General features: G+C 34.8%; 1 protein-coding gene and 1 pseudogene across 1 annotated transcript in view; both read right to left on the bottom strand.

Annotated features, from left to right (window-relative positions):
- Positions 1-22,744, bottom strand: part of LOC145260494 (putative RNA/DNA demethylase ALKBH6) — a 32,035-nt gene extending 9,291 nt beyond the window's left edge. The window contains exons 1-4 of the mRNA XM_080118604.1: positions 22,609-22,744; positions 16,189-16,318; positions 8,984-9,030; positions 5,197-5,301 (exon numbers count right to left, since the gene is read on the bottom strand). Of these exons, the coding sequence (XP_079974730.1) occupies positions 5,197-5,301; positions 8,984-9,030; positions 16,189-16,318; positions 22,609-22,638 (312 nt within the window). The 5' untranslated portion in view covers positions 22,639-22,744. The remainder of the gene's footprint in view (positions 1-5,196; positions 5,302-8,983; positions 9,031-16,188; positions 16,319-22,608) is intronic.
- LOC145260729 (5S ribosomal RNA) lies at positions 15,982-16,099 on the bottom strand (annotated as a pseudogene).
- Positions 22,745-23,825: the final 1,081 nt, after the last annotated feature.

The following is a 23,825-nucleotide window of genomic DNA, read 5'->3' as shown; positions in this document are numbered from 1 at the left end:
TTTTTAATATATATATATACATATGCACATAAAGTTATGAACAGTACATAGAGCCTGAGCAAAGCCGGGCTGAACTGCTAGTATATATATATTTACTATATATAATACATGTTTATATTACCTTTCACCCGCCTTATTTAATATGGGTAAAGTGTAAATTTCTTTTACATAGCCTGAAGAAACATATCATATATAGATTTTAATTATATTGTTCAAAATTTCATTATAAAACCTACTTATCAGATTGGACAAAATATGTTTTTTGTATCTATTAATTTTAAATCTCCAGGCTATTCAAAAGAAATTTACACTTTACCCATATTTAATAAGGCAGGTGAAGGAAAATATAAACATGTTTTATATAGTAAAGATAGAAGAAGAATAAAGTAAAATAATAATAAAAATAATTATAAATATCATCAATTCGAATTAGCCTTCAGGTCTTTACAAAGTTATCTCCCTTAGACTAGTTAGAAATTGATTTATGATAAAAATAATTCCATTTAAGATTTAAGACCGGAAAATAGTCAGTTAAAACCAGAAGTCCTCATCATCTGACGAAGATTTTTGGTTTTAATCAACCATTGAGGTTTGAGGACTAGTTTCTTCTATGGAAAGCTACCATTTATTAAGACACCTGACAAAGACTTCTGGTTTTAACCTACCATTTGTCCGAAACATTAACATGTCCAGTGTTGTAACCATGTAAATTTGTTTATATTTATACACACACACACACACACACACATATATATGTGTGTGTGTGTGTGTGTTTTATTTTTTTTTTATTACCATTTTATCTGTTTGGTTACATGTTTCGGATGTTGGACCATGTTTACGATCCAACAGCCAGACCTTACAGAAATGGTTGTTAATATTTGGAAGAAGTGTTTTAGAGGAAATACGAGAAAAAATATTAGCAACCATTTCTGTAAGGTCTGACGAGGCTGTTGGATCGTAAACATGGTCCAACATCCGAAACATATGTAACCAAACAGATAAAACGGTAATAAAAAAAATAAAACACATATTTGCTCTGCATAGTATTGAGCACTCTCTTCAGGGTTTTACTAATTACCAGTTTTACTATATATAAGCAAAAACAACAGAAATCTCTGTACTATAATTTCATGAAAGAAACTGTTATAATTTTTGTTCATGTGACTTTCCTATTTAAATATGTCCTATGTGTATTTTTTTTTATTTATGTGTTTGACGTTTTACTTTATGATTTCTATTGTAAAATTTAGTTGAATAAAGTCTTTATTATACTACAATCTGCTAAATTATAATTTTTTTTTAATTTGTCTATTTTTACCTAAGAGGTCTTATAAAAGAAAATAAAAGTAAAAAATTTTTAAGTATAATTAAACAGAGATTTCTGTTATTTTCAACAATATTTGCAAAAATGAGAAAATGCTGCCAAAATACACTAAGTTGTAAACCTTTGAACCCTGTCCCAATCACACTAGCTGCACTGGGTCTATTTCCATTTGCTGACATGCACCTATTTAACCTTCACCAAAATTTTATACTAGTTAACATAATCTGTACTTACTAGCATAGGGTCCCAATATATAACAATTTGGCATATTTTAATTTAATTTAGGCTAGCCTGTTTTTGTTAGTTTTTCCATTATATTATTGACACAAATATATCTTGTTTTGGTTCAGTTTTTTTCATGAGAATACTTATTCAATTAGGGAAAACTGTTAGGGTAGAGATAGACTTTTAAGGCTTCTGTGTCAGTCAACATAAAACCAAACAATATTGTAATATTTAAAATATTTTTTAAATAATATTCACAAAATTAATCCATTGTGTTCTAAATAATAAAATTTTCAAAAACACTTGAGAAATTATGCTTCAAATTTAAGATTTAATATTTATTTTCTGTTGAATTGCATCCCCTTAGATTTGCCAATGACATCCTTGCTGTTACATTGCAGATATATGCACTTACTTAGATTCTGCCTTATGAACTATTGCTTCTTGTGACACATGAGGCAGTCAAAGTATGCCATTGTTTTCGATCTGAAACCAGATCTACAGTGTCCCTCCAGTTTTTTCCCATTGCAATCAAATCTCACTCGATCATCTGTTTCCGTTCATTTTTGCTCTTCCTCTCCTTTTCTTTTCGGTCCTCCGACAAAAGGAGGGTGGACCTGTAAATTCATCCTTGTCTGTTGTCTGTCCACACTTTTCTCAATAACTATGCCTTGGAATTTTTTTTAAATTTTGCACAGACATTGAACATGAGATGAGTAAAAAAGTAATAGAACGGATTTTCCAGGAAAAAAACTCCGGTTGCCCCCCCCCCTCCCCTAGGGTTGCCTTTTGGGTTAAAATGTCTAAAATTTACAGTTTTGTACTTATAAAAAAAATTGATGGCTTGGATTTTTATAAAACTTGCTGAAAAGTTGTAACTAACTGATTTCTATATAATTTTGTTTGTCTATACTTCGCGATAACTCTTGGGTGTGCCCCAGGGGCTCTTTTAGGGCGAATAAAAACACTTTATTTTTGGGACTATTTTAGCATATTTGTCCAAAATTTTCTGTGTATGTCTATTTAGCAGTTTTGCATGATGCTGAACTCAAATTTAAATATGTTAAGGCCTTGGGGACTTTTGGGGCTAAATGGTGGGGTGGGGGATGACAAATGATGGACTTAGTCATTTCTGTTTTTGCATGGTGCAGAACTCAAATTTACATATGTTAAGGTCTAAAACTGCACTGTTTGTTCATTTTCACCAGGATTTGATATCCCCTAAGGACTTTTGGGGCTAAATGGGGGGGGGGGGGTGAGGGTGTGCTGAACTTAGTCATTTTTTTTTTCATGCTTCGTTCACTGTGCACTCATGGAGGACCATGCATACTTCACTTGTTCCATTAGAAGTTCACTGGAACACTTGGTTGGCAATTTTCTCTGGAGTCAATCGTAGGGTTTGTCCGAACCAACCTAGATGTTGTTTATAGATTATTGATGATACTACCTGCTGGTTAGTGTGATCTCAGACTTAATTGGAAATTCGCTCACTCCCTTTAGTCCCTAGAATCTTTTTAAAGCACTTGGAATCAAATGCATCTAATTTCTTCTCTTGAGTGATTTTCAGATGCCAAGTTTCATTTTCATATATAGGAGGTGGGCTCCTAACATGGTGTTTTGGGCAGTGGTTATGTTTAATTTTATTTTCAGTGTTAAGTGTATTGTGGATATAGGCATATATATATATATACATACAAACACATACATGCATATAAATCCAGATATAGCTATACCTGTATACATGCATGCACATAGATATACATATAGACACTAACACCCAGATGCACACATACACATATATGTGCACAAAGACATAGATATACAAATATATATTCATGTATATACACATGACCCATGAGCACATACACGCGCACGAACATTCTAAATGGAACCTTTTACTTGTCAAACACATGACACATGCACAAACCCTTTCTCTCTTTCTCTTTCTATCCTTCTCGTCTCTCTCTCTCTTTCTATCCCTCTCGTCTCTCTCATCTATTTCATATACCAGGCTAAACAACTAAAAGCAGCCAAAACTTTAAAAACTTAAAAACCTAAAATTGAAATTTACCCCTACCTTTTTTTTACCATCCTCTCTCCCCCTCCCTATATCCATATATCTCCACCCACGCCTACCTGAATCTGCTACGCCCCCCCCCACACACACTACAATCTAATGTATTTTAACCTTCAAAACTTAAATATTGTCGATACCCGTCTCCCTCCCCCTTATTATCTCTTACCCCACCCCTTTTTTTTCTCGTATTACCTCTAAAACACTTCTTCCAAATATTAACAACACTTTCTGTAAGGTCTGACGAGGCTGTTGGATCGTAAACATGGTCCAACATTCGAAACATATGTAACCAAGCAGATAAAACGGTAATAAAAAAACACATATGACACGTACACAAATGTGTCATATGAGGGTGTGAACAAGATGTTATAAAACACTTGAATAACATTTAAAAAAAAAAAAAAAACTCATTTTCTTCACCAATCGGTTGTCATTATTTTTTTGGTTTGGTTTCAAACATGTTAGTTTTGGATTCCCTATTTAATTGCACCCTAACAAAGGCAAAGTAAGACACAAGGTCAGATTTTATGTAGGAAATATCTAGCTGTTCCTCTGGCTGAGAACAGAACAGATACTACATTTTGATTCCAGTTTGAAAGTTTGGAATCAACACACCAAAAGTACCATTTTTTCACCCAAACTGTCATTAAAAAATTTACTTTGTTCCCTTTTTCAGAATTTTCCTGTAATCGCCAGTATGTTGTCAGTTATATAATTGACCATATAGCAGCCTTTAAGGTTAGTGCGGTCTCTGACTTCTTTGTTAGTAGTTTGATTGCTCCATTTGATTCCTATAATTTTTCTAAGACACTTGAAATCAAACATTTGTAATTTCTTCTCTTGAGTGATTTTCAGCTGCCAAGTTTCATTTTCATATAGCAGTGTGGAGAAGATATTACAAAATCTTCATTTATATTTGAGGTGAATCTTTTGTTTTAGCTGGTTAAATGCTGCTAAGGATTTACCTATCCTACACTGCAACCGATAGAAGACAGTATGGACTATAATATATACTTCCTTAACTATAAAGTTTTTAAAAATCCCAGGAATCACTGGGTAGGTACCGTTAGTAATAAAAATTTAAATTCTCTATCATTATTTTCATGACAAGTGCTCAACTGAACTTCTATGGTTGCCCCTTGCCAAACTTTCACAAAAAAAAAAAACACTTAACTAGCTACAACCACTACATATGATTTCCCCCACTCTCCACCTGTGCCTAAATCTAAGCACAGACCCTATGAACAAAGCTTCTTTCTCAGAACTGCCCATCTGTGGAACACTATTCTGCTGGCTTGCTTCCCGGTTGAATACAACATAGTAGCATTCAAATCCAATGTAAACAAGTTCTTGTTGAGCCGTCCCCATAAATAATCAAATTCTACCCAATTTACACCATTAACGATTACTATACTACCACCTAACATCCATTAAACCTTATCCTCGAGTGGCCTTCGGACCTTGATAAGTGATAACTCTCAAATAAAAAAACTAATAAATAAAATTAAAATATTAAATCATAATTTGCCTTTAAATTTTTTAAAAAGTTTCTTTCAAATTAGTCACTTACCATTATCCCTTGTCCAGCTTCATATTCATTGATCAACACATGATTAGGAATTTTATCCTCAACGGCTTCTATTTTTGTCAGCTGTTTCACACAGGTTTGAAGCCACTGGTAAAATAAACAACACAAAAATATCTCATTAAACAGCAAATATGTGTATAAATGTATACCTAATGCATACAGTTTTCTTGTCAATTTTTCAAAGTAAGACCCCAGACTTAGTGTCGATATCTTTATTTCAAGACTTTCTCAAGATAACTGATTTGAAGAAAAACATAGAAGACAATATATGAAAATGCACCGTGCATGTATGACATGAAAAGAATTTGTTTTCAAACGAAACAGAGACATTAGAATTGAAAGAACGTAGTGCATTTACAAAGTGGATTAATTTTTTTTTTTTTTTTTACTACTTTTAACATTAATATTGATTCTATGGACAAAGTTTTGTTTGAAATATTGTGTATAATAGTAATGTGTATGACATCAATACTTGATTCAGAATAGCCTCTTTAAAAAAAAATTTACCTTTCACTATATTATTAGGATGAATATATTTTACTTAGATTTTCCTGAAAATATTTATTTCAGCTAAGAAAACTGTTAGAGTTGAGACAGTTTTCCTTACTCATTGAAATTGATTATAGGGAAGTTATTGTGTGAAATTTATATGGAGTTCTTTCCCTTCTATGCTTAAAAAATAGTCATATATATATAGTAATTAAATTATGTGACTTCAAACATGTCTGCGTGTATTTATTTATTTATCTATTTATTTGTGGACTATTATTCTCATCTTCATAGTTGCTGTTTCACAATGTTTCGGCCAACTATTTCTCTGGCCTTTGTCAGGACATTATTAGTTGGCCAAAACGTGGTGAGATGACAACAACTATGGAAGGCAGTAATTACTGAGGATACTCAGCATTCCTATTTCGTCACGTTTAACCACCTGATGAAGGCCAGAGGAATAGTTGTCTGAAGCGTGGTGTACCACTATAAAGATGAGGATAACAGTCCACAAATAAATAAATAAATATACAAATTACTCATCTGAAAGAATTCCAATAATAAAATAATATGTCTGTGTTTCTCACTTGTAATCTAATTGCACATTATTGTTTGTTTTAACTATTAGGTGGGTGCAAAAATAATGCCGGGTTTTTTTTATATATAGTTGAACGTCAAAAAAACGGAATTATTTTTGCACCAACTAACATTAATCAAATTTTTGAAAATTCCTATTTCACAATATAAATTGTTTATGAAATTAAGGTCACCAAAATTGATTTATATTTCTTTGTAAATAGGACAATCATTTTTTTTTACTTTCTCATGCAACACTGGATAGGTACAGTTAATATATATATATATATATATATATATATATATATATATATATATATATATAGATATATAGATAGATAGATAGATAGATAGATAGATAGATAGATAGATATATAAAGCTCTGATATACTCCTACTTAAACATTAAAGCTATTACTAAATGTGTTGTTAATTTTAACAAAACTTTTAGCAGTTTTGTCCATTGCTCAAACAACATTCACCAACGCTCGTCCCTAATTTATACAAAGACCACACAACATCTCTTGGGCCTTTATGAAAAACTTTCTCAAAATTTACAATTGTAATGTAACTCACATTTACACACATATTGTAGCAGAGTACGTCGCAGAGAACAGAAGAATTTATGTAAAGACCATACAACATCTCTTGGAACTCTGTTAAAAACTTTCTCAAAATCTACAATTGTAACGTTACTTACATTTATACACACATTGTAGCAGAGTATGTCGCAGAGAACAGAAGACGAGTAATAAACTTACCTCCTTTTTTTTTTTACTTTAACAACATTTATTTCCACATACTTTTCTGAATAAATTGCGCTTTCGAACATGCTCGTCTTCTCGGAGGCTTGTCCTCTCAAACGTCGTCTATGTCTCTCACATGACCGTCCTCTCTAATGTGCTCTATCTCTCTCTTTTTTATAGTTTTTTTTTTCCTCAGAGTGACATCATTTTGCATTTCGTATGCATTTACATATGCGCGTCTACACTCTGTTACACAATAGCAAAATACAGGTTATTCTTCGGTTCTTGTTAAGATACAGCCGACAGATTGATTTTTTTAAAAAATATGTTATTTTAAGCAAAAACAATATTATCTACTTAATTGTTATACCAAAAATAGTAATATATCCAAAAATTACGAAAAATCATCCATTAGAAAATTACTTATAGCTAAAAGTAATTTTTACGGAGAATTGGGTAAAATCGTATTTTTCTTAGACGTCATGAATAGGGCTATGACAACAGCATATTCTTTCCATTGTTTTGACTCTTGAGTGTGTATCCCTTGATATCTTATATTCTTTTATATAGAATGATGTGGTTCTCGGTTGATTAACTGTGTCTAACTGTGTTGGATATATATTCGAGAGTCAAAACAATGAAAAGAATATGCCGTTGTCATAGCCCTAGTTATAACGTAGCCCTAGTTATAAAGTACGCACAATGGACATAACTCTGAAAAGAATATTTTAGATTACTTGTGTCATGGCTGCAATATTTGTTGTCTATAGCGATAGACTTTTTTTTACTTAAAACATGATAGCAGTTGTTCTACTTGATGAATTTTTGGATATATTACTATTTTCGACATGACAATTAAGTGCATAATATTGTTTTTGCTTAAAACGATATATTTTAAAAAATCGATTTATCGACTATAGCTTAACACGCACCTCTTCTTCTTACCAAGATATTTCTCTTGCATTTGTCTCAGAAAAAAAAAGAAAAAAAAGAAAAAAAAAGCAGCACTAGTGATTCTTAGTCAAAACATGAAACCAAACTGCATGCCTCCAGATCGATTTATCAACTTTAAGCTTTTGTTATTAATTGCTTCCCTTTTACTTCTGTAACAATTCACAATTGTACTAAGACCCCAGTCTTTTGGATCAACCTCTCTTTTTTTACGATCTGATTTGTCAAGTCTGTGAGCATAAGCCTATTTCAATTGCAGCCTTCAACATTTCTGCAACACTGTGAGGACCCTTCAGCCTTGCCCTTTTTTTATCTTATTCACAGCTTCCTGTGCCATTTCTTTCCCAGTTCTTATAGCTGAAGCAGATACTACCTCTGCAGCACCATTAAAATCAAAGAACAATTTCTCATAATAACATCTTCAAGCACCTTGCTAAGCTCAGGAATCATGAACTGAAATCCTTTATTTAATCCACAGAGGTATATTGTTCTCAGTCTATCAGCCATGACTGGGTAGAAGTCTTAAGTAATTCTTAACTAGATTTTTAATATTGCCTGTACTTGTCTACCTCATCATGGAGCAAGAACAATCTACCTTTGTGGATTAACTAATGAGCTCAGTTAGAAATTCCATACAGATTCCCAAGTTCAACAAAATGCACTTGAAGAAGGTTGGGGGTTACATCAGCCAAAATCTTGTGAGAACAAACCCAAGATGAGAATAGTAGTCTGAATCTGAGTGTTTAATCATCCAAAATCTTTATCTAAAAAATTCCAAATGATAAAAGAATACTGTGTAAGTAACACAGAGGTGAGAAACACACACACAGACATGAGAGGTGGTCACAGAATTTTATTAATGTAGAGATTTAAAATGAAAAATAATTAAACTCCAGCCGATGATGAGAAAAAAAAACAATTTCATATTTTCAGTCTAAAAGCTTTTATTGATTTTCTTGAAAAGTTACAAAATCAATTCTTAAATAAATAAAAAAAATGTCCACTTACTTGTGGTAATGGTTCGGCTATCATTCCCTTAGGATGCGGAAGACCACCTGGAAGGAAAAAAATCCAAAAATAATAAGACACACACAAAAAAAAAGAAATTAAAAAAAAAAAAATGGTGGAAAAATATTGCAATCAGGAAGGATGAGAAGTTTTGCAATATTTACATGATGCCTGGCATATATCACAAACCATGGAAGGTACTGTAGTATTAGATTGGCATGCTGGAGCAACACCAGATAATCCTGATCAATTATTATTATTATTATTGTTGTTGTTATTATTATTATTAATATTGTTAAATGTGATGTAGAGGAAAATATTCAGAGAAAATGTTTTAAAAATATTTATGTTAAAAATGAAAAGGCATGTTAGTTTTCATAACTAACACAAATAGGATTGTTAGCTCGATAAACAAGTATACGTGACAGACGTCACGCAATGGTCATGAGTGATACATGTTGATGATGTCATTTAGAAGGGGGATGTTTTGTATACATGGGGTTTTAGTTAGTCAGTAGAGCTTGAAGGAGACAGTGTCGTAATGGCTAAAGCACCCAGAGGAGTGAAAGATCCAACGCCTATCAAATGTAAAGAATGTGGACCAGCGTTGCAACTTTCCAATGGGGAAACATCTGTAATAAAGTTGCTGAAAAGACAATCTGAGATTTGTTAATTAACTGGGATGAATCTTCTTTGCAGATTTCTGCCAAACAAGACTAAAGATGAACCAAGTATGTTTCTCCAACTGGCCCGATTATAAATCCATCCCTTTTTCTTATAAATGTTATATGCCCTGTTTAAACACTCATCACTAGACGTCTATATATATATATATATATATATATGTATGTCATAATCACATTGACACATTAGTTCCCACTAGATCACTGAAGTTAAGCAACATTGAGCCTATGCAGTACTAAAATGGATGACCATTTGGTAATTCCAGGTACTATATGTGCTCTCTGCTTATATTGGCATTGTTTCCAATTGTCTAGCACTTCTCCTTGCCACTGAACTCAAGCAGTGCTTATTCAGGAGAGGTGTGATTGGGGTTTGCACAACTCTTGCCTCACAATTACATGCATAGCTACCCTTACAGGGAGTATCCATTGTCTCTTGAGACTGAACGAAGGTATCGAATATACAAGTAAGCTGTTATACACACTAGTTTATATATACAGCCCACTATATTGCAATACAGGGAGACTGCCTCCCTAGCCCCACAAAAATACAACCATGGAATCATTAATAAGATTCATACTCCTTTCTGCAATCCAACCATGTTTTGTATAAATAAATTCCAGTCTATGCTATGATTTGTCCACCAAGGTTCAGTCATGAATGTCCAACAGCCTCTGTTTTATGACTGGTGGCCTTGCCTGGTCGTAAAATATGCTTAAATATATTTTAATTCATGCACATTTTGTATTTATTATTACAGAGCTAATTATCTATTGAATATTATATTGTACCTAATATATAGTAGTGATTTCAAAAGTTTGAAAAAAAGAGACTTGAGTGCTATCGGCTAGAATCGAAATTAAAACAATAAGCACTGCAGCTGTGTTCCATACTGTTTGAGCTATCAACAGATAAATATGAAAGATTTAAAATTAAACCACTTCAAGCTATCTTTGATGTGCATAGAAATATGTTGGCAAGTTGAAATGAACATTTTGTATTTCAACTTGCTGATATATTTCTGTGCGCGTTATTCATACAGCCAAACAAAGATTTTACTTGCTATAAACCATCCTTGGTGTGTGATTACCAGGGCTATGACAAGAGAACAATCTTTTCATTATTTTGACTCTTCTGACACAGTTAATCAATCGAGAACCACATCACTCCATCTAAAACCATGTAAGATATCGACTGATATATACTCGAGAGTAAAAATAATGAAAAGAATATTTTCGTCATAACCATAGTGGTGATTACTATTTCCTGTTAATTTCAGTGTTATGTGATCAGTAGTTTAACAATTTATCTGTTAAATATTTACACTGACACACATACATACGTCTGTTTTTATTTATATAGATATTTTATCTGTGAGCTTATCTGAAAGCACATTGACACTGGTTCCCATTAGAACACCGAATTTAAGCAATGCTGAGCTTTGTTGATACTAAATAGGGGACTCTTTGGGAATAGCAGGTGCTGTATGTGCCCTCTGCTTATCTCAGCATTGTTTTCAATCATCTTGCACTTCTCTTTTCCACTTGAATCAAGCAGTGTTGATTCAGGAGAAGTGTGGTTTACGATTGTGCAACCCTTGCTTCACAATTGCATGCGTAGCCACACTTACAGAGGGCACACATTGTCTCTCAAGACTGAAAGAAAGCCATTATCAAAACAATCTTAAAACTATTGCTGATACTTATATTGGTAAGTGTTTGACTGAGCTTCAATCTATAGTCCTTCCCCGTAAAATATTCTCAACAAATACTGGCTTAGCTAAAATAACTGTCAACAACTTTCCTCACTCCCTATCTGTATTCAAAACTAAATTAAAATTTCATGAGCATAATTTCTTTCCTACCTTTCCATTCGTTTACTTCTCAGCTGACTATAACATGGTCATCTTCAAGTCTAATGTGAATAAATTCCTATTGAGTTGCTCATTTAGATAATCTAGCCGTACCCAATCTCTATCGTGACTGATCTTTTCTCACCATCTACTAAGTTCTGCATTTGTTCCCCACTCATTTAGCCCCTAAAGTGGTGAAAATGAACAAACAGTGCAGTTTTAGACCTTAATATATGTAAAGTTGGGTCCTGCGCCATGCAAAAAAGGAAATGACGAAGTTCATCATTCGCCCCCCCCACACACACACACCATTTAGCCCCGAAAGTCCCCAAGGCCTTAACATATTTAAATTTAAGTTCAGCATCATGCAAAACTGCTAGATACACAGAAAATTTTGGACAAATATGGTAAAATAGCCCCAAAAATGGAGTGTTTTTATTAGCGCTAAAAGAGCCCCTAAGGCACATCCAAGAGTTATTGTGAAGTATTTCAAGAATTCTGGCGAAAGAACTGACCCAGTAAATTATCGCCCCATTTTTTTTCCCACTTTTCGCCAAAATATTTGAGACCCTAATTAACCAAGCTCTAGTCCATCACCTTACAGATGCTAAACTTCTGACTGACAAACAATATGGATTTAGGCAAGCCCGTTCCACAGCAGACATCCTCACTGTAATCTCAGAACGTATATACTAGTCACTGGACAAAGCAGAGGAGGGTAGAGCAGTAGCTCTAGATATATCTAAGGCTTTTGACAGAGTATGGCATGAGGGTCTTCTCAAGAAAATCAGATCATACGGCATCACTGGAAGAATACATAACATAATTAAATCCTTCTTAGATAAGTGAAAAATCCAAGTTGTCCTTGACGGTCGTACATCTAAACAATATGATATAAATGCGGGAGTGTGTCAGGGGTCTATCCTTGGACCTCTGTTATTCCTAATATTCATAAATGACCTCCCTGACAAAATTGTCTGTGAGATGGGTATGTATGCCGACGACACCACGCTATATAACAGACATGACAGGAAAACAAATGAACACATATCTAAAGAAATGGCAGAAACACTAGAGGAAGACCTCCGATCTGTAGTGGAATGGGGACAAAAATGGATGGTCACCTTCAATGCTGCCAAGACTAAACTTGTTTCCTTCAATAATTACAAGAAACCTTCCCTACCGCCAATAGCAATGGCCAATGACTCTTTATCTGAGAGTACATCTTTCAAACTCCTGGGCCTAACGTTCACAGGAAACATGAGTTGGAACAATTACATTGAGAACATTGCCAGGACCGCTGCGAAGAAGGTGGGTTATCTCTACCGTGCTAGAAAGCTATTAACGCCTGAAAGTATCCTATATAAGGCTACCATTTGCCCATGTATGGAGTATTGTTGTCATATTTGAGCTGGTGCATCTGCCCCTAGTCTCTCGCTCCTAGACAAGGTTCAAAAGAGAGTCGCCAATCTGATAGGTCCTGAACGGTCAGCTAAACTTCAGCCTCTGCCACATCGACGAAATGTTGCATCCCTCTGCCTGTTCTATAAGTACTTTAACAGTGAATGCTCTGATGAACTGCAAGCACTTGTGCCTCCTCAACGTAAATCTCCTCGACAAACCCGACAAACAGCTAAATCCCACCCCTTCACAGTAGAGATCCCTAAATGCAAGAGAGTCTTCTACTCCAGTATTCCCTCCTATAACAGACAACACGCTATGCAACATACAAATATCTGTGCGTGAGGTCGCCAAGCTAATCAAGAACCTTGACTCCAGTAAAGTAACTGGTCCTGACGGTATTCCAATTATAGTGTTAAAAAAATTACAACCAGTACTTGCCCCCATACTTACCAAACTGTTTAAGTGTTGCCTTAAGGAGAAGTGCTTCCCAACACCCTGGAAAACCTCATCAGTATGCCATGTATTTAAGGATTCAGGTGATAAGTCATCACCCTCTCACTACAGACCAATAAGTCTCCTATGTGTCATGAGTAAGTTGCTGGAATCCATAATAAATAGAGAAGTAGTCAACCACCTCAGCAGAAATAACGTTCTTAGCGACATGAAATATGGTTTCCGTTCTGCTAGATCTACAGCAGATGTGCTAACGGTTATATCTCATAGGATTAGTGAATCTCTCGACAAAGGCTTCATTTCTAGGGCAATTGCTCTTGACATATCAAAGGCCTTCAATAAGGTTTGGCATAAAGCCCTACTACACAAGATTTCCAGTTACGGTATAACTGGAAATGTTTTCTCGATCATTAAATCATTTTTCTCTGATAGGCTCATAAGAGTAGTGGTTGATGGGCAGAAATCAGAGGCCCACAGTATTAATGCTGGAGTCCCTCAGGGGTCCATACTGGGCCCAAGTCTCTTCCTGATCTACATCAATGATCTCCCAAAACACATACTAAAATCTTTCATTGACATCTATGCTAATGACACGACTATCTATGGCAACACATCAAAGGCCGTAAATGATGATGTTCTCTCTGATTCTCTCTCCTCTGATCTTGAGCGCGTAGTACAGTGGGGGAAGACGTGGCTGGTTACTTTTAATGCATCTAAGACCAAGCTCCTATCTCTACATCATAAACGCTCTGATCCCCTTCTGGCATCAATTGAAATGGATGGCTCTCGTCTAGGGGAGGCCCCATGTTTTGATAAGCTTCTGGGTTTGACCTTTACTTCTGATCTTAAATGGAACACATACATCAAGTCTGTGGCCAAGGTCGCTGGGAAAATGGTGGGATCCTTCTACCGCTCCAGAAGATATCTCACTAATGATGCAATTCTCTATCTATATAAAAGCCAAGTATGTCCAAGGATGGAGTACTGCTGCCACATCTGGGCAGGAGCTGCTAAAAACAGCCTATCCTGCCTTGACAGAGTACAAAATAGACTTTGTGGCTTAGTGGAGGATGCCCTTTTCTCTTCCCTGCAACCTCTTTCCCACAGAAGAGACGTAGCAAACCTATCTTTGTTCTATCGTTATTTCCATGGCAAGTGCTCATCCGAGCTCCATTCTCTGGTCCCCCCTCGCCAATCTTTTTCAAAAAACACCCGACTAGCTAAAACCACCGTCAATAATTTTCCCCACTCCTTATCTGTGCCTAAATCAAAACGTAGATTCCATGAACAAAGCTTCTTTCTTAGAACTGCACGCCTGTGGAACTCTGTTCCGCTTGCCTGTTTCCCTCCAGACTTCAACCTGGATGTCTTCAAGTCCAACACAAACAAATTCCTGATGAACCGCCCCCTTAAGTAATGACACTTTATCAATTCTCCAATACTATTACTACACTATCCCATTGATTACTGTACACACAATGACCCTTATCCCTGAGTGGCCATTGGGCCTTGATAAGTGGTGAACTCCATGTAAAAAAAAAAAAAAAAAAAAAAATTTCCTTCCGGGTCCCTGCTTCCCAGACTGTACTGACATGCAGAAGTTCAAGTGCAACGAAAACCGACATCTTGCTGCCCAACTTCCTACACAGTACCCCTAATGCTTATGTCCCTGATAGTAGCCCCCTACAACAAAGTGGCAATGTGCCTTGTTTGGGGTGAAAATGTAATTTAAAAAAAAAAAAAAGTATAGTCAAACAAAATTATATAGAAATCATTTAGTTACAACTTTTCAGAAAGTTTTATAAAAATCCAAGACATCAATCTTTTCTAATAAGCACAAAAGTGTCAATTTTAGCCATTTTAACCCGAAAGGCACCCTTATAGGGGCAACCGGAGTTTTCCCAGCAAATTCGTTCAGTTACTTTTTTACTCATATCATGTTTAATGTTTGCGCAAAATTTCAAAAGATTCCAAGGCATAGTTATTGAGAAAAGTGCGAACGGATGAACGGACAGTGATGATTTTACAGGTCCATCCTCCTTTTGTTGAAGGACGGAAAAAAAAAAAAAAAAAAAAAAGCAATTAATTTTGGAAGGAGGGATGCCTGCACTATAAGTTTCTCCTAAATGGGTATTTCATTCTATCCTAGTGCTGAACCATGGAGAAGTTCAACCAGCTTCCTTTAAAAAAGGAAATTTCTAGGGATTATCAAATTCACAAGTAGTTACATGTGCATCTCGCTTAGCCAAGATAATTTTAACAACATCATTTTTTGCATTTTTTTGCAGAAAGAAGTCACTGTCCTCCTGCATACAGCACTTGGTATTCTCAAATGTTTATCCATCTAGTACTGACCAGGATCAATGATACTTAACTTTGGTAATCTAACAAGAACCAGTTTGTCATCATGATTAAAAAAAACAAAAAAAAACACCTCCATTCAGACACGAAAGATAATGGACACCTCCTGTAAGGATGGTTGCATGCATAATTGTAAGGCAAGGGTTACACAATCACTAGCTACACCCCTACTGAATCAGCACTGCTTAAGTCCAGTTACAAGAAATCCAGAACGCTTGGAAACAACGCTGAGATAAGCGGAGAGCACATACAGTACTTGGAATTCCCAAATGGTCACCCATTTTAGTACTGACCAGGCTCAGCCTTGCTTAACTTTGGTGATCTAATGAGAACCGGTATGTCAACATAATTATACCGTATATGAAATGGTATTAACGGCTATAAAAGAAAAACATTATCCGAATAAGCCAGTAATATCTCTGCTAGTGATTGAGGCTAAATTATAGCTTACCCCAGTTTTGCAACCGTCTGTGAGACAACTGTGTCCATTTAGGTTTTGGTGCATCATAGATTTGTTTCAGTAGAGCTGCTTCTTGTTCTTTTGTGATGTATTCTGGGATGTAATAAATAGTGGGTGGAGCCTGTTAAGATAAAACAACCAATCAGCAGAGAGAATTAGGTCTGGATTATTTAGAAATTTTCTAACTAAAATTTAAATATATTGTGATACTATCGACGTCCCAAGTGTTAAGAAGTAAAAAAAAAAAAAAAAACAGAGAAAAAATATTAAAGAGGCAATAAATTTATCAACAGAACAAAGTTATAAGAAGTTGTTCACCAGGGCACAGAAAAGAAAGCTGACATTAAGATTGTTAATGAAGGTGTAGTAGTGATTGGGACAAAGGAGGTCAATATGTTTAGAGTTAGTTTACTGTCAGTTTTAAGAGTAGCAGCGAGTTTTGGGAACAATTTACAGACAGTCTTAGGTTTGTGACAGTTGAGAACAGTTTCTAGTTGCGAGTTTGGCTCAGTTGAAGGTAGATCATGGCTCGGAATAGATTGAAATGAACTGATGTCAACCAATGACAGACTGTAGATGTGGACTTTAGCATTCAGAGGGTCGATGGTGTCACACGCAGGGGGGGGGGAAGATGGGGGTTAGGACTCCTTTAAGATTTCTCCCACAGTAATAGATGACAATGTCAAGACAAAACATGGGATATTATCTCAAGTTTTGAGTGTTTACGATCCGTTATTATTACTTCTTCCTGACACTGTTCAGGAGAAGATTATATCAGTTAATTATGGAAAAATAACTTATCTTGGGACCAGCAAATCCCTGGAAATTTTATTACCTCACGGCAAGTATATGCCAAAGAGTTGAGACTTTGAGTTCCCTAGATGTGTATACCTAGAGGACTCGCCAATAAAAATCATTTGTTTCTGCAATGCATCTAAGCATGCTTACGGATTTTTTTATGTACCAAACAATGGGCTCAGTGTTCTTTGATTTTTGCCAAAGCTGGCTCCCATTAAAGGGAAATCACTGCCTATATTAGAATTGATGGCTACATATCTAGCCCTTAAATTTATTCCTCATATTTTGGAGTCCCTAATACCTATCAATATCAAATCATTTTTTCTTGTGTCTGTGGCACAAGTAGCCCTGTCATGGGTTTTAAATGGGAAAGGTTCAAAAAAGAATATTTTTGTAGAAAATCGTATATCATATATAAACAAATCTATTGAGGAGGTTAGCCTTAAATGTGAGGTAAACCCTAAATTCAAATATGTTCCCTTGCCAGACAATCCAGCGGATCTTTTAACCAGAGGCATTACAACCTCTAAGTTCGAACAAGTGTTCAAATTTTGGATCTGTGGATCAGATTGACTTAATCAAGTTAACATCTGCTGGTTCATATCTCCCTTACCTTGTCTTAACGACAATAACAAAAATATTGTAACATGCATGTTCTCGGATGAAGCTAATTCAGATGAGAGTCGTTTACCAATTAAAATATCTGATTTCTCCACATTACCAAAGGCGATTAATGACTTAGAAAAAGTTTTAAGATTCGGTGACAAATTACGACACCGAAGTACTGACACCTTTAAAAGAGCTAAATTGTTGCTTTTTTTCTCATATGCAAAATAAAGCTTTTCCCTTGGAATTGGATTATTTGAAACAACCTTCAAATAAGGTTGCACCCCCAAGGATGACGGCCCTTGGCTTATTTCTAGATAAGGATGGATTGATGCAGACCCAAGGACACATTCAGAACTCTGATATTTTCCCATGTGATGTAAAATTTCCTATATTGTTAGGAAAAAATAGTCACCTGACCAAGTTGATCATTATTGAATCTCACTTGAATTGTTGCAAACACAAATAGCCTTATGTTGGGCGATTTATACATTATTATGTTGACTTGTTGCAAACACCAATAGCCTTATGTTGGGTGATTTATACATTATTATGTTGACTTGTTGCAAACACCAATAGCCTTATGTTGGGCGATTTATACATTATTATGTTGACTTGTTGCAAACACCAATAGCCTTATGTTGGGCGATTCATACATTATTATGTTGACTTGTTGCAAACACCAATAGCCTTATGTTGGGCGATTTATACATTATTATGTTGACTTGTTGCAAACACCAATAGCCTTATGTTGGGTGATTTATACATTATTATGTTGACTTGTTGCAAACACCAATAGCCTTATGTTGGGCGATTTATACATTATTATGTTGAATTGTTGCAAACACCAATAGCCTTATGTTGGGCGATTTATACATTATTATGTTGAATTGTTGCAAACACAAATAGCCTTATGTTGGGCGATTTATACATTATTATGTTGACTTGTTGCAAACACCAATAGCCTTATGTTGGGCGATTTATACATTATTATGTTGACTTGTTGCAAACACCAATAGCCTTATGTTGGGTGATTTATACATTATTATGTTGACTTGTTGCAAACACCAATAGCCTTATGTTGGGCGATTTATACATTATTATGTTGAATTGTTGCAAACACCAATAGCCTTATGTTGGGCGATTTATACATTATTATGTTGAATTGTTGCAAACACCAATAGCCTTATGTTGGGCGATTTATACATTATTATGTTGACTTGTTGCAAACACAAATAGCCTTATGTTGGGCGATTTATACATTATTATGTTGACTTGTTGCAAACACCAATAGCCTTATGTTGGGCGATTTATACATTATTATGTTGACTTGTTGCAAACACCAATAGCCTTATGTTGGGCGATTTATACATTATTATGTTGACTTGTTGCAAACACCAATAGCCTTATGTTGGGCGATTTATACATTATTATGTTGAATTGTTGCAAACACCAATAGCCTTATGTTGGGCGATTTATACATTATTATGTTGACTTGTTGCAAACACCAATAGCCTTATGTTGGGCGATTTATACATTATTATGTTGAATTGTTGCAAACACCAATAGCCTTATGTTGGGCGATTTATACATTATTATGTTGAATTGTTGCAAACACCAATAGCCTTATGTTGGGTGATTTATACATTATTATGTTGAATTGTTTCAAACATCAATAGCCTTATGTTGGGCGATTTATACATTATTATGTTGACTTGTTGCAAACACAAATAGATTTATGTTGGGCGATTTATACATTATTATGTTGAATTGTTGCAAACACCAATAGCCTTATGTTGGGCGATTTATACATTATTATGTTGACTTGTTGCAAACACAAATAGCCTTATGTTGGGCGATTTATACATTATTATGTTGACTTGTTGCAAACACAAATAGCCTTATGTTGGGCGATTTATACATTATTTTGACTTGTTGCAAACACAAATAGCCTTATGTTGGGCGATTTATACATTATTATGTTGACTTGTTGCAAACACCAATAGCCTTATGTTGGGCGATTTATACATTATTATGTTGACTTGTTGCAAACACAAATAGCCTTATGTTGGGCGATTTATACATTATTATGTTGACTTGTTGCAAACACCAATAGCCTTATGTTGGGCGATTTATACATTATTATGTTGATTTGTTGCAAACACAAATAGCCTTATGTTGGGCGATTTATACATTATTATGTTGACTTGTTGCAAACACAAATAGCCTTATGTTGGGCGATTTATACATTATTATGTTGACTTGTTGCAAACACCAATAGCCTTATGTTGGGCGATTTATACATTATTATGTTGAATTGTTGCAAACACCAATAGCCTTATGTTGGGCGATTTATACATTATTATGTTGAATTGTTGCAAACACCAATAGCCTTATGTTGGGCGATTTATACATTATTATGTTGACTTGTTGCAAACACCAATAGCCTTATGTTGGGCGATTTATACATTATTATGTTGAATTGTTGCAAACACCAATAGCCTTATGTTGGGCGATTTATACATTATTATGTTGACTTGTTGCAAACACCAATAGCCTTATGTTGGGTGATTAATACATTATTGCACACTGTTGTGCTCTGTGAATCAATTGACTTTCATCATTACAAAATAATGTCTGTCAGAGACAGAATTAAGATCTACATTTTGACCTGTCATTTGTCTGCCATTTGGACAGTTATCTACAATGGACTCCTTGAGGCTACCGGACTTGCAGTATCCATCTTGAAAGATATCACTCAACTCTTCAACCTGTTGTAGCGTTCTTCGTCAGCGGAGTTTTGTACCCAGCATTTCTAAAAGATGAACTATTACCCCTTTGGGGAGTTACCAGCCCATTACGGTAGATAGCTGCTGATGATGCAACTTTTGCAACTTGGATCTTTTTGCTTTAATAAAATTTACGTTGAAGTTTAAATGTTAAGCCTGTTGTAATTTCTGATTGGTTTTCTTTCGTTCTGCCAGCAGCAAAATCAATGTGAGAGAAATTCTCACATGTGCTAAATCACGATCTCCATTCCTCTTCTCAAAATTGCCAAAAATCGTTTTCCGTTTTTGATTCTTGTCCAAAATTAGCCATATAAAAAATATAAATAAAGAGAAATCGGTACTTGTACAGTTTAATGAAGACATTAAATAAAAAATGAAAATATCGAAAAAAAAAAAAAGAAAAAAGAAGTTATATTGTACGTATCCGTTATGGAATGAAGTTTGCCGAAAAACAATTTCACTTAATTTGATCAAGTAGTTTTTCTTGTTTTGTTTTGTTTTTTTGTTGTTTTTTACAGCAAAAAAAAAAAAAAAAACAATTTCTTTCAATTTTACAGAAATGCTAGTATTTAAGATGGGGAGGGGGTTGTCAGCACTTTATACTAAGTTATCTCCCCGTGGCGTGTTCTAAAAATCTAAACATGGCTACCTTCAGTGCTCCACTGCTCCATATAAAAACATGTTTTTCAGCTGCAAAAAAAAAAAAAAAAAAAAAAAAACTACTTGATCAAATTAAGTGAAATTTGTTTTTGGAGAATTTCAGTTCAAATGGATACGTACAATATAACATTTTTTCAATATGTTCATTTTTTTTTTAATGTCTTGATTAAACTGCACAAGTATCTTTTTTGATGAAAGGTGAGATTTTTAGGGGGTTTTTGGAGGGGGGGATTTTTACGGCCGCCAATCAGTTCTCTGTCCTTCAATATTTTACTAGCACATACATCTCGGCAATATTCGTACCACTTAATAGCGATTTTTAGTGTAATGCCATTGCCATTTGCCAAACATGTGACAGGAATTTCTTTACTAAAGTCAAGCTCACAGTGTAGTATCTGTTCTCATGCAACATTTCACTTTTTCTGTCCTCGGTCAGTGAAGGAGAAATCCTTCATGACTGAGACAATTTTTATTTTTGTTTCTATTCAGAGTGCCCCATTTTGGGGAGCTGGATTTCCCCCCAAAATTAAAAACGGACCTTATGTCTAACTCTGTCCTCGTGGGGAGGCAATTAAATCCTACACTATTGAAATTGACAGTTTGGCGTTTTCAAAAAATGTCCCAAATGTTTAAAAAAAACAAACAAAAAAAAAAACAGCCAAAACACGGAAGTAAAAAAAAAAAAAAAAAAAAAACGGCAATAACCACTTCCGTGTTTAAAAAAAGGTACTTGTACAGTTTAGTCAAGACATTAAAAAATGAAAATATTGAAAAAAGTTTAAATTGTATGTATGCGTTATTGAATGAAGTTCTCTGAAAAAAAATTCACTTTATTTCATCAAGTATCTTTCTTTTTTTTTTTCTTTTTTTTTTTACAGCGGAAAAACACGTTTTTATGAGAGCGCGTTGAAGGCAGCCATCTTGGATTTTTAAAAATTTGTCTGAATTTTAGAAATGCCAAAGGGAGATAACTCCAGTTAAAGCGCTGACACCCCTCCCCATCTTTAATGCCAGCTTTTCTTCCTAAAAATCGAACATTTTGCTCGGTATCATAAGAAATTGTTTTTTCGCTGTAAAAAAAAAAAAAAAAAAAAAAAAAAAAACTACTTGATGAAATTAAGTGAAATTTTTTTTCGGAGAGCTTCGTTCCATAACGCATACATACAATTTAAACTTTTTTCGATATTTTCATTTTTTAATGTCTTGACTAAACTATACAAGTACCCAAAAAAAAAAAAAAAATGGAGAATCGATTTCCTATAATCTTGTAACTAAAAAAGTGAGCAGCATCATCACTTTCAAATGTCGAAATATTCACATTTTTTTTTTTTTTTTTTATAATCTGGTATATTAGTGTCCGTTTGATAATAATCCACTGAAAAAAATTGTAAAAAAACAAACAGAAACAAATTTATAGTGGGGGTGACGCTCGTAAAGGTCCGCCGTTTTGTTGTTGTTGTTGTTTTTTGCTTAAAAAAGATCAAATGATTTTAATTCTGTCATCAAGTGCCACGAATATTTGCCAACACGGGAAAGAAGAATATAAGAAGATATTTACCTTTATAACTCGATTGTTTTCTAATTCCATCCTACTATCGACTATGCAATTAGTTTTCGTTCGAACACATGTTTATACTAGCGGTGTCAGCTTTAAAAAGTCCCCTCTCAAAATAAGCTCACCGCCTTTCCCTCTATATCAGTGGTTCTGGTTCTCAACCTTTTTTTTTTTTACTCACGGACCCCTTTTCCCTTCTTTTTATCTTGGTGGGCCCCTTCATAAGACAATCTTCTATTTTTCACTAATATAAATTTTGAGGTTTTAATAATCAAAGAAATATTATATAATTAAGCTTTATTTTTAAATGAAAACTAATTTAATGGGGTAAACCTGGAAAATAGAAATATTATAGTTAAAATAACTTGAATGATTGAAAAAAAAAAAAACTATACAAAATTACAGTAGAAATTAAATTTTTAATAATAAAAACTATTCTGAGTTGGTTTTCTTCATGGGTCACCAAAATATCGTTGCGGATCACCATTTTGTTAAGTTTTGCCTGTGGACCCCCAGAAATATTCGATGGATCCCTAGGGTCCATGTGAACCCCGGTTGAGAACCTCTGCTCTATATTGTGACCCTTCTTGTTCGTCCCTATTTACTTGCCTCCCCATTTACTGGCATAGCCTGACTAGGTTATATTTATATCAATCAATGATGCGTCCTCGACACAGTCTGAGTTCTTGAGTAGGAAATAACCTTGTATCTGTTGAACTGATGCTTGGTTCTGGGTAGTCCTGGGAGGTCCATTTTTCCAGGTTGTTGTCTCCCATCTTTCGGGTAGATTAAGTTTATTGCTTACTGCCTGAGGCACCCCTCCCGGAGAATGCTGATAAGACTGACCAGGCAAATTTTAAAGACCAGAGGGCTCTTCCTATAGGGGTGCTGGCGTAAATCTCCTCACCTTGTGTCACATCTTCCTGTGGTAAGAAGGTAGCAAATACCTACTTACCTCCCCACGAAGTAGTTAGATACAAGGTTGGCTTCTAATGGGGGGTGGGGGGCGCACACAACGCCTCCTGGAGGATTAGGATAAATATAAAACTTTGTGTAGAATGACCGAAGGCAGAACATACACTACTCTTTGATCCCAACACGAAGGCTTTCATTTTAAGATAATCTTGCAGTATAGTTTGTCACAGCCCCATGTTACCACTCCTTTAAAGAAAACAAACAAAAACTTAACACTCCCAGAAATACGTTACGATCACATGTGC

This window comes from Euprymna scolopes, chromosome 36 (genome assembly GCF_053919585.1).
Source record: "Euprymna scolopes isolate OS-2025 chromosome 36, ASM5391958v1, whole genome shotgun sequence".
Lineage (NCBI taxonomy): Eukaryota > Metazoa > Mollusca > Cephalopoda > Sepiida > Sepiolidae > Euprymna > Euprymna scolopes.
Note: the sequence above shows the minus strand (reverse complement) of the source record. Positions and strands in the feature narration are given on the sequence as shown.